We start from the raw sequence: 13,617 nt of genomic DNA, 5'->3' as shown, positions 1-13,617 counted from the left end.
GCAGGTGCTCGTTTAAAAGCTTCCCGCGGAAAGACACATAAAGCAAAGTTATGTTAACTGAAACAAGTAAAACTAACTAAAAATACGGAGATAAGAAAGGGAAAACGCATGAAGTCGGCATGTGGTTAGCTTAGTGATTAACTTGTGTGACTAACTGGACTTTCACAGTATCTTTTCACAGAGAAGACTAATAATAATAAGAGGAATACTAACAGAAGTCTAATATAACAGCCTCACAGAACACCCAGAGAAAGTCACTTTCCCTTCTCGCTGGGAGTGATTCCTTTATATTAGATATTATTTTTCATCTTAAAAAAGCTGGATATTTACCTTTTGAAATGTGAAGTACACAAATGGTGGACAATAAATACTGTGCTACTTGTTTAATTAAGTAAATAATGGGTCCTGTATGGTACAAAATGTCACCCTATGGTATCACCCCAGTGTAAAGGAAAGATCTAATTTAGTACCTTTTTTCTGAGAGTACACACAACTCGATATTAACCATGCACTGACTGTCCACTTTATTTTGTTTAAAGATCAGCATGGGGAAAGGTGTGATCTCTGTCACCAACCCTGACATGGTTCTTGGTTCTGGGCTGGTTTGGGTATTCTACAAACTGCTGATCTGCTGGGATTTTCACACACAACAGAATAAAATTTACTCCGAATGGTGTGGAAAACATCCTGTAAGCAGAGGATCTGCCAGGTGAAACACCACGTCGATCAAAGACCAGACTAGTTTGAGTTGAAAGGAATTCAGCGAATTGTATTCAAATTGTAATTCAAATTAGCACTATTCACAGTGCTGAGGTGATCAGAAAAGCATTTATAATGAACAACATATCAAACCTCGAGCACATCAGGTTCCTCTCAGATTCTGGCTTAGAGGAGTGGAACCCCATGTGGATGTCTACTGTTGTAGCTCATCTAGCTCAAGGTTCAATTTTTCTGTGCGTGTTGAGATGCACTCACCATCAGCTTCATCAAATTCAGATTTATTTCTATAGCACTTTTAACATTGGACATTGCATAAAAGCAGCTTTAAAGAAAATTAACACCAAAAAAATTCAATATAAAGATTAATATAACGCAAAAAATCAAGATTAATATTAGATATATTTAAATGTGTTTGTATTTATCTTCAATGAACAAGCCTGAGGTTGTTTCCCTTGGAAACCTTAAGAGGAACCAGACTCAAAGGGGAACCCATCCTCATTTGGGTGAGTCTGGAGGGTGTGATGATAAATATACAGTCCAACAAATATTGTATTGATAAGGAGTATGTCTGAATAGTTCATGAATATCATAAAATCTGGCAATGTGGCAAACAAGGCGTTTCCACTCACAGAACGGTTCTGTGTAACATCTAGATACTGCTGTGTTTGAAAATCACAGATCAGCAGTTTCTGAAATTCTCCTGGTGCCATGCCATGTTTAAAGTCACAGAGACTACATTTTCCCCCATTCTAATATTTGTTGCTACCATTAACTGAAGATCTTGACCTGTATCTGCATAATTTTACTCGCACTGCTGCCACATTATTGGCTGTTTGGATAATTGCATTAATGTGGATGTGTTTCTAATAAAATGTTTATACTTTATAATGGTATTTACCAAAACATTTAAAGTTCGTTAACCACTTAAAGAGAAAAAAGTCAAATTGTTTTTGACAAGTAATTTATATTAAGCTAAAGAGTTTATGCAAAATCACAGTTTGGCCAACTACAAGCATTCCTAGGTTTATTTATTTATTGGCATGATTGTTCCACATAATCAACTAGAATACATTTAAGTAACGTATAAACAGAAAAATAGCTTCTTTAGTTGTAAATACATTCAGTTATATATTGTTTATCCAGGAATTATACTGTAACGTTCATACAATGAATTTTCATGCAATGAATGTAAACATTTCAAAAACTATTTGGCCATTAAAAAATATTTTTAATGAAATGTAAAAAGTGCATTACAATTAATTTTTACATGTGTTGACACCTATGTATCTATTTTTTTTTTGGTTGTAAACGGTCATAGAAACAGATAAAAATAAATCCACCTTAATATCTTATTAACAAAACCATTACAGCCAATTTCCCCAGTAATACACACATCCCTTTAAAAAAATGTAAAAGTCCAAAATATAAATAAACCTTCAAAGATAGCAGCATAAACAAGAGAAACCCTGTGCCACTGACTGAATAAGGAAAAAGCTCCCTCTACAGGGTCGTTAAGACAGTGCATCATGCTTTTTTATACAAAAGTACTATAGAACAAGTGTTCTTTCACTCTCTAGCACAGTGACTTGAACCAAGCAAGTAAGTGCCTGGTACAGTTGTACTGAAAGTACAGAGTAAATATGTGGACAGCTTAAGCTTCCCTAAAGAGTGAAATGAGGAATCTGCTCTCCAAACGTTCACAAATTTTAATGGCCGCATACTTTGGACACTTTTCGTAACTATTCTATATTTGTATGATACTGCCCTTTCATATAACATTGGGTATGTTTGTGTGTGATACAGAAAAGTGGGGCAACCATGTCCAGATGTCAGTAAATGACTATTCATCTAAGATTAGCTCCTTATTTGTTTTCTCTAATGTATCAAACTCAAGCTCATTTTCTCCCCCTTCAAGATACCCATTTCTCTCTAAAGACTCGTCATCTTTAAGAAGCTCTTCTTCTCTTTTAATGAGGTCTTCATCCTCATCACTTTCCACTGACCCTTCAGAACTTCCTCCTAGCAGTTCATCGATTGCATTAAAATCTTTCATCTCATCTGCATCTTTTTCATCCAGGCTTAAAGAGCTTTGATTCTCTTTCATTTCAGAGAAAACTCCCTGTAACGTTTCAATCTTGTCTTGAATCAGTTCATCAATGTCCTCTAGCTGTTCTTCACTTTCCATTGGTACGTCTTCATTCTCCTCCATGCAATCTTCCTCGTGTGACTGGACAATGGCAGACTCCTCACTCAATGACTCCTCTGTGTCTTCCAGCTTACTGAATTGGCTCTTATTTTTTATGGGCTTTTCATTCTCAGGGAGAGGTTTCCAGAAATCATATCCCTGGGTTAAAAACAAAGGAAAAAACAAAACAAATATGAGTTCAGTGATCTGGATCATGCAAGAATGTCTAAAATCACAGATACACCTGACTGATGGCCCAGTATTACAATGACAGCAATCAGTTTTAGCTGTGTCTGGGTAGTTTTCTGACTCCTCACAGTTAGATTTGAGTGCTGTCTGGCCACCTCACAGCTTACAATGAAATAAAATTCAGCTCTTTAAGATGACTGCACAATATAAATCAGTGTAGTGAGCTTTGGTACCCTGGTAATCAAGGATACTTGAAAACTGGAATATCAGACAAAAAAAAACAAAACATTTAAATACATAAATAGATTATACCTCATTGGATCTTGATCTTTTGAGAAGCACCTGCCATTTGGTGTATATTCTAGCAACAAAATCTTTTACCTGCAAATAACAAAAATATAGGATTATGATTTTTTTTATGTCGTTATTTAATTGACGGTCTGTAGTTAGAGGAATCTTTTTTGGAAGTTTATAGGTATTATTATGTACCTTACTCCTGTAAAGCATTTTCTCACTCTCCCTGATGTCGCACTTAACGTGTTTCTCTAGTTCAGCACACAGTAGCAGCAGCTCATTCTGAATAAAAGACAGATAGACAGACACTGTGTATAATTGCTAAACTAAAACTCAGTGAACACAGGGAAGTACTGTGTTTTTGTCAAAGTCTGTATTATAAAAACTCCACCATTTTGCAATGAAATTAACTCATTCTTAGTTACCAAAACCAAAATGACAGCTTGTGAGTAAGGCTACTATTACTTTATCAACATCAATAGACAAGCAATTACTGTTTACAGGGTCTTACTGCTGAAAAAAAAACAGAACTGCTATTTCACTATGGTATTTAAATCTGACCTTGAGCTCTTACAGTGCAGAGAACACATAAATTTCACAGAATTTCACCCTTCCACCCACAGACCATCCACTAACATACGATTTATAAACTATAACAACTTATTCCAGCAGCTTCTTGGGTTTCTTTTAAAAAGAAAAATGTCACCCAGGTCTTTAGGGGATGTTAGCAACAAAGAGACAAAGACTATTTAGTGTCTCATTATTACACACACAAAGATGGACTGAACAGAAAGGTCACACTTACTCTCTGATTTTGGGGCAAAAATTCAAAATTGGAGGCTTCATTTGTCAAAGCCAAAAGGCTGTAGCAGAGATAATAAGCCTAAAGAAAAGTAGCACATCATGCATAAGAAATGTAGAAAATCCATTATCACAAATTAAAAAGAGACAAATTCTTAGTGTGCTGCAAATCAAGGTTATTCTAGGCTGCATAAATAAATATAAAACGTACAAGTTAACCGGTATGTAAGCGAAATTTGAAAAGATGAAGACACTTTTATATTCTGAAGACAAGGGTAATGCAGCCCACGTGCTCTCAGTTCACCTGTTGGTCTGGAGTGGTGGCACAGTCATCAGTGTCCTGTGGCTCTGTGGTATTTGCAGCCATTAAGCCCTTTAACAGCGAGGAGGGACGCATTCGAGGTAGGTAACATCTCAGATCAGACAACTGTGGACAGGATGCAAATATAAGCGTATTTCTTGTTTCCTCTTGTTAGTAATTTGGTAAAGTTAGCAAGTTAGTCAGATCAAATCTTAAAGATTTTATCTAACCACAATATAACAAAATTCTTCTAACCTGAAATTCGGTGCAAGAGGGTGTATAAGTGCATCGGTGGTTTAACAGTTTAGAGATGACCGACAGGCTCACGTGTCTCCTTAATTGCCTTCATAGTGAGAATAGAAATATTCAAATATGTTAAACAATATAATCAGAGCAAACTTATTTTTATAGAAAGACAATACTCACTTTCCGCGGACGCTATGAGGTAGAAGCTGTACGAGACGTCTGAGGTTGTGGTGATCCTCACTCAGATTGGTAAAGGCCTGGCAAACCTGAGGCAACTGCATATACAAAGGAGAAAACCACAGAGAGCAATGACTCTGTATGTGTTTATCAGTATATACAGTAAATGCTTACAAAGTGAAACAAGATCAAAGAGTAACAAAAGGCTTTACATTGCTGGAATTAGGACTTTAATATGCTACCACCACTGCTTCCCACATACTGATAATACTCTGGCACTGTGCTCAGGTATACTCAACTCAAAAGTATAATTTCTCCTATATAGCAATGTGCATGCTTTTCAATCTGCAGCATGGGGTCAGGGAAAGGAAGAGAGTGAGTGAAAGAGAAAGAAAGAAAAAGAGAGAGAGAGCGAGAGAGAGCAGTTTGCTAGTTTACATTCCAATCAGCTGTATTCATCTCATAATTTTTTTGTAAAGTGCACAAAATATCAAACAGAGGCCAGTCCACTGATATACCGTAATTATTGTTTTAAAACATTAGCATGGGTGTATCAAGCATTTTTATTCATTTTTTAAACATAATGACAAATAAATGCAGAAGTTATTCCACTAAAGTATTATTTAAATATTCTTTGTATGTTCTTGGCAACAATGTAAATAAAGAGGAACTATAGCAAAAAAGATCTATAATAGTGGTGGTGTCTGTTTCGGAACTCGAAATGACAGGTGAGCTCAAAAGAGTTGAATGTGTGGATGAGAACGGAGAAAGGGGACATCTAGTCCAATCTAAATGTATATAATTATGTTAACAAATATCTTGTTCAGAGACATTGTCTAACCTGTATTTCCCATTGTGTCATGTTGTTGAGGAGGTGCTGTAGCAGGCAACTGAGGTCTCCAGTGGGCAGCAGCTGCAAACGTGTTTCCAGACTAACTCTACACACCACTGTCAACATCAACAACAGCTCCTCATCACTGTACACCTTTGGACACAAGGCTGCACATAGTGCCATGTACTAGACGATGACATACACACAAACACGGTATCAATCAACACAACACAGCTTATCACATCATGGAAATCTAAAAACATACAAATCATACTGTATTTTTTTCTGAAAAATTACCTTGATAATGTTCTCAAAATTGTGCTCTGGAAATGTATCACGTTCGTTCTCACTTCTCGTAACATCAGGCTGGATTTCCAAACTCTCACTAGCAAAGAACATTAAACTCCTTAACCAATACGTGCCAATGTTAACCACTATTAACGTTTCATTTAGAAAGACAGAAAGTCCAAAATTAACAGTAAGTGAAGTGATGGCGGGCAGGGGTGTGTGTGTGTGTGTGTGTGTGTGTGTGTGTGTGTGTTTGTGTGGATGTTGAATGGAGCAGAGGTTCAGTACTCACAGCAGATCTCCCTCTGTGAAAGAGGGTTGTAGAGCCTCCAATGGAAACAAACTGACAAACGATGCACCCATGTTTAGAAAGACTAGTGCAACATCCTGTATAGTGGGCACCCACACCTCAAACTTCTTATTGCTTTTCTCCACTACAACACACGAACAGCAGAAACTGTAAATACACATACTACTAGCACAGAGTAATTTTGAGGCACATCATAGCATACCTATTTGTTGAGCAGAAGATAAGGCAATAGACGTCAAGGCCTGAAGAATCTGTGCACAGACGATTGGATTCGGGTGCACTGACATCATCTGTCATATAATTCGAAAATCAATTTTACTGCAAAAATACACAAACAACCTATCTATCTAAACAAAGAAAATATCCAAGATATAATTCCATCTCATTCATGAGAGAAGAATCACAAGCTTATGAGATAAAAATACCTTCTTTTCCTTAATAAAATACACCATTCATGTAAGACATGTACATCACAACCTTTAATGCTTATTCTGTTATTTTGTGTTTGCATCACATCACAGGTTAAACATTAATGGACAGAAATAAATAACTGCTCTTCAAGTAAGCAATGCTTGAGTATTTTATTAATATGTGAGCATAGTGATTCGGTTTTGTACACCCTGTGCCGCTGTATGAAATGCTATGTGTGTATCTAAAATACGCTGTGATGTAGAACTCCTTACCTGAAAAAGCCAGCAGGTGACCTGAGGCTGGCAGGGGGAAGATGAGTAGGCTCTTCTAAACAAGCCTGCACTCAGCAGTGGCAGAAGCTGCTCTAAAGGCGCTCTGCACAGAGAGAAACATGCATTCAGCACAAAGTATACTCATTGGCCATTTGCCTCTTAGACCGTCAAATTAAGCGGTGTGGAATAAGAAAAAAAGCTTTTCCATCTACTGGTATAAAGCTTTTATTTTACATATGTAGGTTTTGATCTTACTGTAGCAGAGTCTTCTGCGCTCTGTTGTTCGGGGTAATACCCGTCTTCCTCAAGTCCAGACTGTGATGGTTGAAGAGTCGGCCAGAGTTGGCGAGAGTGAACACTTCCTCTCCAGGGTGGATGTCTCTTATGACGCATGATGTAACCGAGAATCTTTGTAAGAATTCCCTATAGACAAAAGACAGATAACAATTTGCATAACTGTTTCAAACTCTTCAATGCCTCAAAGTGAAAACACCAACAAAAAAAAATTACCTTTGCTCATGGGAAAGTTCTTCTTCTTCATTTTCATCTTCTTCCTCTAGTTTCAACAGGTCTTCTTTACAAGCTTGAAGCAGCTGCATTTCACGCTCCTTAGATCTATAAAAGTGTCAAGTAAATTAAATAAAGTAGGAACAACGAATGTCATGCTACTTTTTGCCTTGCAAATCAGAAAGGGGCTTGCTTATATGTCGACGTGTATGGTTAGCAATCGTGTACAAAGCATTTCCTGACTTACTTTCTATTCTGCTCCTTCTCCTTCAGCATTTGCTCCAGTGTATTCTTATAACTTGTAGCCTTATTTTTACAATCCTCTGGCTAAATGAAAATAAACAATTGCAGATCATTAAATAGGATACGCTGTCTCAAAATGTGGTCTAAAATAATACGGCTGTCCTATACAGTATATGGAACACTGATAACTTTTTTGACTATTTAAAATTACGACATTGCAAATATGCGTAAAAAAAGGTCATTTCAGGAAATAGCAAACATTAAGTGTAATTTGTTAAACAAAGTAAACAAAATCACAAACTCATTAAACCTAGCAATTTTAAAAATTGTAAATTCACATCTGCAAAACAGAAGCTAAAGCTAAAATGTCTGAATGCTAGTGCAAGAGGAGGAGATTTATAAATTGACAGGCGACATAACTGGCTCGAAAGGTTGAATGTTGTTAGTTCATATAATTTAGATTTTTCTCCAATTTGCTGTTAAACAGTATTCATTGTAGTTTAATTCTTCTGAATAGATATTTTACAGATTTCTAAAATGTATGATCTTTTTATGAACTGAACAAAACGTCGACTGCTGCCTTTACAGCTTGAGTGATTTTTCTTCAGTTCATCGTTTAGTTGTTAATATGTTTAAAAGGTGTGTTGAAGCGAGCTTACGACAACTTTAAGGTCTGGAGTGCTGGGCTCAGAGAACGTCATCTTCTCTGGAGTCACGGGCACACGGGTGCTGCGTGCAAAGATATCCTTCAAAGGCAGCAGTTGATCCTCCTCACTACTATGGCTGCTGCTGAGGCTGAGAACACAGGTATCCAACCACTCATCCTCCCCCAACTCCAAATCTAGAGGATCATGCCATACCAAGTCTACATCCTTCCTATCTCTGGTAATAGTCTTTGAATTGTGTGAGTCCGTGCCATCCAGAGAGCTGGGTGAAGTTATATCTGATTGCTGGATAGGAAAGCTGATCTCAAGCCTATCTGTAAAGGCTAGCAAAGAGCTTGTGTGTGAGGAGACGGGTGAACCACCTTCTTCCTGTTTTTTGCTGGTATGTGACGCGCAATTGTCAGCAGTGGCCGAGTTACCTCTAAGACATTTATTTTCAGTAGATCTTCTCATCTCCTCTTTTTTATAACCTGTTCCATGGCCCGTAGTCATCGGAGTTGCTGTCTGGAGTTTATGGCTTTCTGTCCATGGTTTGGCTACATTGTTTGAAGTCTTTATCCTGTCTTCAGTACAAATATTTAACTTTGGGGAGCATTTCTCCTTTAGAGTCAGCACAGGCCCATCAAATTCCTTTAAGAAGGCACGCTTAATAAATTTTGGTGGTGAGCTGGAATTGGAAGAACTAGAAGATAATGAGTAAAGTTCAACACCATCTTGACACAGTCTCTTGCTCTCCCCATGTCTTTCTTCGTTGGATTCTCTTCGTCTCTTCAAGGACAGAGATTTGTCACCTGTTACAAAAAAAAAAATAAATAAAAAAGACAAAATGCAGAGAAGTCAGATTAACGAAGACATGCACTCTGTCCCAGATGGTATCTTACTCTCTGTTTCTCTCCAAACCCCTATTTTTTATGTAAACCATATTCTCATACAAATGAATTATGGGTAGTTTGTGCCCTTTGGTGTAAGAACATATATTTTCCAAATTACTTTCGGAAAACTCTTCAACTACTACTCCATATAATAAATAGGTGATAGCTAGAATAGTTTAAAACAACTGAATAGTGCATTCCTTTGGAATATAATTTGGACACTGGGAGGGAACCGGAATAAACTCATGCTAACAAAATTGAAATCTTCATGCAGTAACTTCATGGAGATATGCAGTATCAAACTGTAAGAACTTAGAAGGGAAATACCTGGTACAGTTGCCTGGTGCTGCACACGTTCTCCCTACAGCACAACAGGGTTAAAAACATGACCATATTAAAAGTGCATGGTCATATCCATATCCTCAAGTTGAAATAATTACTTTTGACAAGATTACTCAGAAATCTTTCTAACCTGGCTAAGGGTAAATGAGCTGTGATCCCAATCGGCCGGTTTGTCCATCTTTTCAACAGACTGCTGGCTCTGCTGATTTACACCTCTTTCGAAATTCTGTGTTCTCTGAGAGTTTGGTGGAGCTGAAGCTTTGTGGCTCTCAGAAATGTTAGAGGAAATGAGAGGCTGTACAGAAGGCATCTTATGTGGAGTATTCCCTGACTGCGCAACAGGCTTTCCAACCTAAATATCACAGATTAGAGTAGAACTGTTAAAAGGTTTTAATGCTGCTTTTACATGCAATATAGAAAATATAGAATAGAAAAGCTGAGATAAGGAAAAAATAAGGAAAACAATGCAAGAAGTGTAATATATAAAACAGGTATAGAGTTTCTGATATCTGAGGAATATCTGAATCTCTTTTAGTTACCTTCAAATTCTCATTCAGCTGCTTAAAGAAAGCAAGGGCGAATTCTCTCTCTTTGACATATGAACCCTGCCTTTGTAAAGGAGCATCTTTTTTACCAGTAGACTGGCATGATCTTTCATTATTTATGTGGTTGTCATTGTTGTTGTTAAATAGTACTTTTCTCATTGATGCATTGTAATTGGAGAGACTCTCTTGGTCTCCTGCAAAGGTCTTTTTGGCGTCTGAAGGTAATTCTACAGCAGCTCTATTCTTCCTTTCTAGCACAGATTTATGAGGAGGTATACATTGTGAGAATGGGTTTAAAGGTTTCAGAGTGTGTGCATGCTTTTTATTTGTCTCCTGAGATGAGCACTGTGGAACTGGGCGAGATCTTCCTCTATCATCATCTCTGTGATGTAATGGACGACCGAGTGGAATTATGTCTTTCACTAGAATAGAACAAAGAGAAGAAGGAGTTATGTTTGTGCTATTCATGTATTAGGCATTAGCTAAAGGAAGCACCATGCTACCCAGAACACCCGACACCACATGACCCAGCCTGAATATCAGTAATGCTAAAGCTCTTAGATTTATATCTAGCAGCCAAACTTTGAGGATATACCCAGCCACCAAAGAAGCATACTCTTGCCATGACCAGAAGCTCAGGGTTAGAGATTTCACGGACAGCATCACCTCTCAGTAGTCACCATATACATTTTGCTGCCATTAGCTGATACACAAATGATGCATGCTGCACAATGGATGTTACTCAATTAATTACATGTAAGGTAGAACAAGTAATGAACTAAACAGCCTTTCAGGTATGTGCAACACTGAAGTGCATCTCTCACCCATAGAGGTGATGTGCTGCCTGAGGTTATTTTGCATTTTAAATTTGAAGGAAGAAAGACGGTGTCCTTAGAGGTCTTCTAAAACATCTAGACAAAAACAAAGGCATGTGAGCATGAGAAAATCTTTTGCATCTTATTTAATATCTGACAGAATCCCTATTGAATAGGTCATTGATGTAACATTGTCATGTTCAGTGCACCAGTTATATATATATATAAGATATATATATATATTCACAATTCGTTATATACATACATTATATATATACATACATTATATATATATATGTATATTAAATGCTCTGAAGACTGAAGATTCAGGTTTAAAATGGGCTTTAAGGTTTAAAATGGACTTTAAAGACAATTGGGTGAGTACTGTCTCAGTACATCTGTACTGGTCCACTATCTAAAACACAGCTGACCAATTATAGGGTCAGTAACTCAAAAAGAATCACTGATACAAGAGATTAAACAAAGACTGGTGTGCTGATCAACAGATAATCTACAGTCATGCAGTTAACAATCCACAGGGGATGTGGCATTATTTAATCCAGCACAACAAGTCTAAGTGTGTGTGTGTGTGTGAGCACGCATAAGCAAAAATTCCCCAAGAGCACAAAGCCAGCAGTCTGTCCTTTAATTCATCACCTTTTTATAGACAGTTTAATCCTGTTAAGCTATTATAGACATAAATGCAATTAAAGTTACATTTTATTATTTACTTCTAAACAGTTTGGTTACTGTTAATATTTTTTCATAGGTAGCCCCTAAAATATGGACTGATATTCATAATAAAACTTGTAATATCAAGCCACATGGTGTCATTTATTGAAGGGCTGGGAAATATAATATGATGATGATATATCGATTGTTGTAAATGTTGCCAGACTGTACTTTTGTGTGTATCATGACATAATTTGTTAACATTTTGTGCCTTTTATCTAACTGATTTGATGTCAAGGTTGTGCACAGATTAAATCATTGTATAAATGTTAACATTTTTTACAATATTTAAATTTTTTATCCATATTCGATGTCAACAATTTAGTGTTTTATAAATGCAGAAAAAACAGGATTTGGTTCATGATATAATGGGTATTAAAGGAAAGTCTAATAGTATTGTGGTATATTTTGGGCATATCTCCTACATACTTTTCTGAACAAATTATATGAACAGTCAAAGCTTCTAATGTTAAAAATGCCTTTTGCAGAAGCCACTCGTTTTGGCCCAACAGATTATACTGTATAATAAACATTAATGATGTGATGTAATGAAACATTTGTTCATCAACACATTAAGATTAGATTTTAAAGGGGAAATGAGTGAAAAACTTGTGTACAGTTTAGTTAAACCATCTACAGCACAGCCACTATAGCCAGTCTATCTATCTATCTATCTATCTATCAATCTATCTATCTATAGCCATGATGTGCTGTAGCCATGATGTTGTCATCCAGGTCACTTACACGCCCCTCTGTCATCGTCAGACATAAATAAATATAACATTTGAGCCCAGAAATAATGTATTCACCTTTACTTAGAACACATAGCTACGAAATTTACAATTAGCATTTACTGAGCACGTTCAGGTAAAGTTACAGTAAATATTCCACCCGGGAGTAAACAAATAATTCTGCACTTTTCTATAGTTGCAGTAAAGTGGTAGCTGACAACACAGGTTTTGCAGGTTAACTAATGATCCATTTTAGTTTTTAGATATCACAGCCCGTTACAAATAATGTTTTGTTAAATTACATTAAACAGGAGGCTTGATGATCACTTTTTATCAGCTGAAACATGAGAATACAGAGTGCTTCCGGCTATGTAAACATTAGCTAGTTTGGGTTAGCCGCTAGGTACTGGCTAAACAGGCTAGCTAGTCCCTCTACATACGTGTTTTAATGACAAAATTAGATGAGTACCTTGACTACATTCTCGTGTCTGAAGGAAGGTCAGCGATAGTTATTTTCCAAACGTACAAGTGAATGACATCTTTATAAAACGAGATAATTTCGCCCCCACTCTAAGAAGCCGCCATCTGTGAGTGGGCGGAGTCAGGCAAATCTTTCCGTTTCAATGTCCAAAGTCCCGCCTCATGCGTGGATTGGCTCCAGATAAGCAGTATGCCGATAGGACGGTTAGAATGTCCTTCATATCACAGTTGCGCACAATGCAATAATGAGTGACTACGTCACAGCTGTGCTTAAAAGTTTGCATACCTTTGGAAGAATTTTTTTTTTAAAGAAAACGAGTGAGAAGGCAAAAAAAAGGACTCAATTTAATATGTAAGAAAATAATCCATGTTCAAAAGTTTGCATATCTTTAGTTACTTAATATTATACTTAATATTATGTATTGCACCTTTAGCATTAATGATGGAATGCAGTCTTTTGTAATAATTGTGCATGAAGTCCTTATTCTCTCAGGTGGTATAGCTACACAGTCTTCTTGGCAAAATGTCTCCAGTTCCTGTAAATTTTTTGGTTGCTTTGCACAAACTGCACATTAGAGATCTCCCCATATTGAGGTCAGGAGACTGTAATGGCCACTCCAGAGCCTTCATCTTTTTTTTTTTTTTTTCTTTTTTTTTTT

At 36.8% G+C, this 13,617-nt stretch overlaps 1 protein-coding gene across 5 annotated transcripts; it reads right to left on the bottom strand.

Moving 5' to 3' along the window:
• Positions 1-1,803: 1,803 nt before the first annotated feature.
• Positions 1,804-13,087, bottom strand: slf2 (SMC5-SMC6 complex localization factor 2). Of its 5 annotated transcripts, XM_060872294.1 has the most exons (21): positions 12,948-13,087; positions 11,025-11,111; positions 10,195-10,622; positions 9,786-10,007; positions 9,641-9,674; positions 8,436-9,232; positions 7,781-7,860; positions 7,537-7,641; positions 7,282-7,449; positions 7,027-7,129; positions 6,546-6,633; positions 6,326-6,467; positions 6,043-6,130; positions 5,755-5,931; positions 4,917-5,011; positions 4,746-4,833; positions 4,494-4,616; positions 4,194-4,271; positions 3,584-3,670; positions 3,407-3,475; positions 1,804-3,064 (listed from the first exon to the last, which is right to left on the bottom strand). In XM_060872294.1, exons 2-21 carry the CDS (start codon positions 11,059-11,061, stop codon positions 2,561-2,563), a joined length of 3,513 nt encoding a protein of 1,170 aa, XP_060728277.1. In that variant the 5' UTR covers positions 11,062-11,111; positions 12,948-13,087; the 3' UTR covers positions 1,804-2,560. The 5 variants fall into 5 exon arrangements, with proteins under 5 accessions (XP_060728277.1, XP_060728278.1, XP_060728276.1 ...); XM_060872295.1 differs by lacking the exon at positions 11,025-11,111 and having other exon boundaries at positions 1,805-3,064; XM_060872293.1 differs by lacking the exon at positions 12,948-13,087 and having other exon boundaries at positions 1,805-3,064; positions 10,195-10,924; positions 11,025-11,092.
• Positions 13,088-13,617: the final 530 nt, after the last annotated feature.

The sequence above is a fragment of the Tachysurus vachellii genome, chromosome 6, assembly GCF_030014155.1.
Source record: "Tachysurus vachellii isolate PV-2020 chromosome 6, HZAU_Pvac_v1, whole genome shotgun sequence".
In the NCBI taxonomy this organism is placed as follows: domain Eukaryota; kingdom Metazoa; phylum Chordata; class Actinopteri; order Siluriformes; family Bagridae; genus Tachysurus; species Tachysurus vachellii.
The sequence above is the reverse complement of the archived record's forward strand: the minus strand, read 5'-3'. Positions and strand labels throughout refer to the sequence as shown.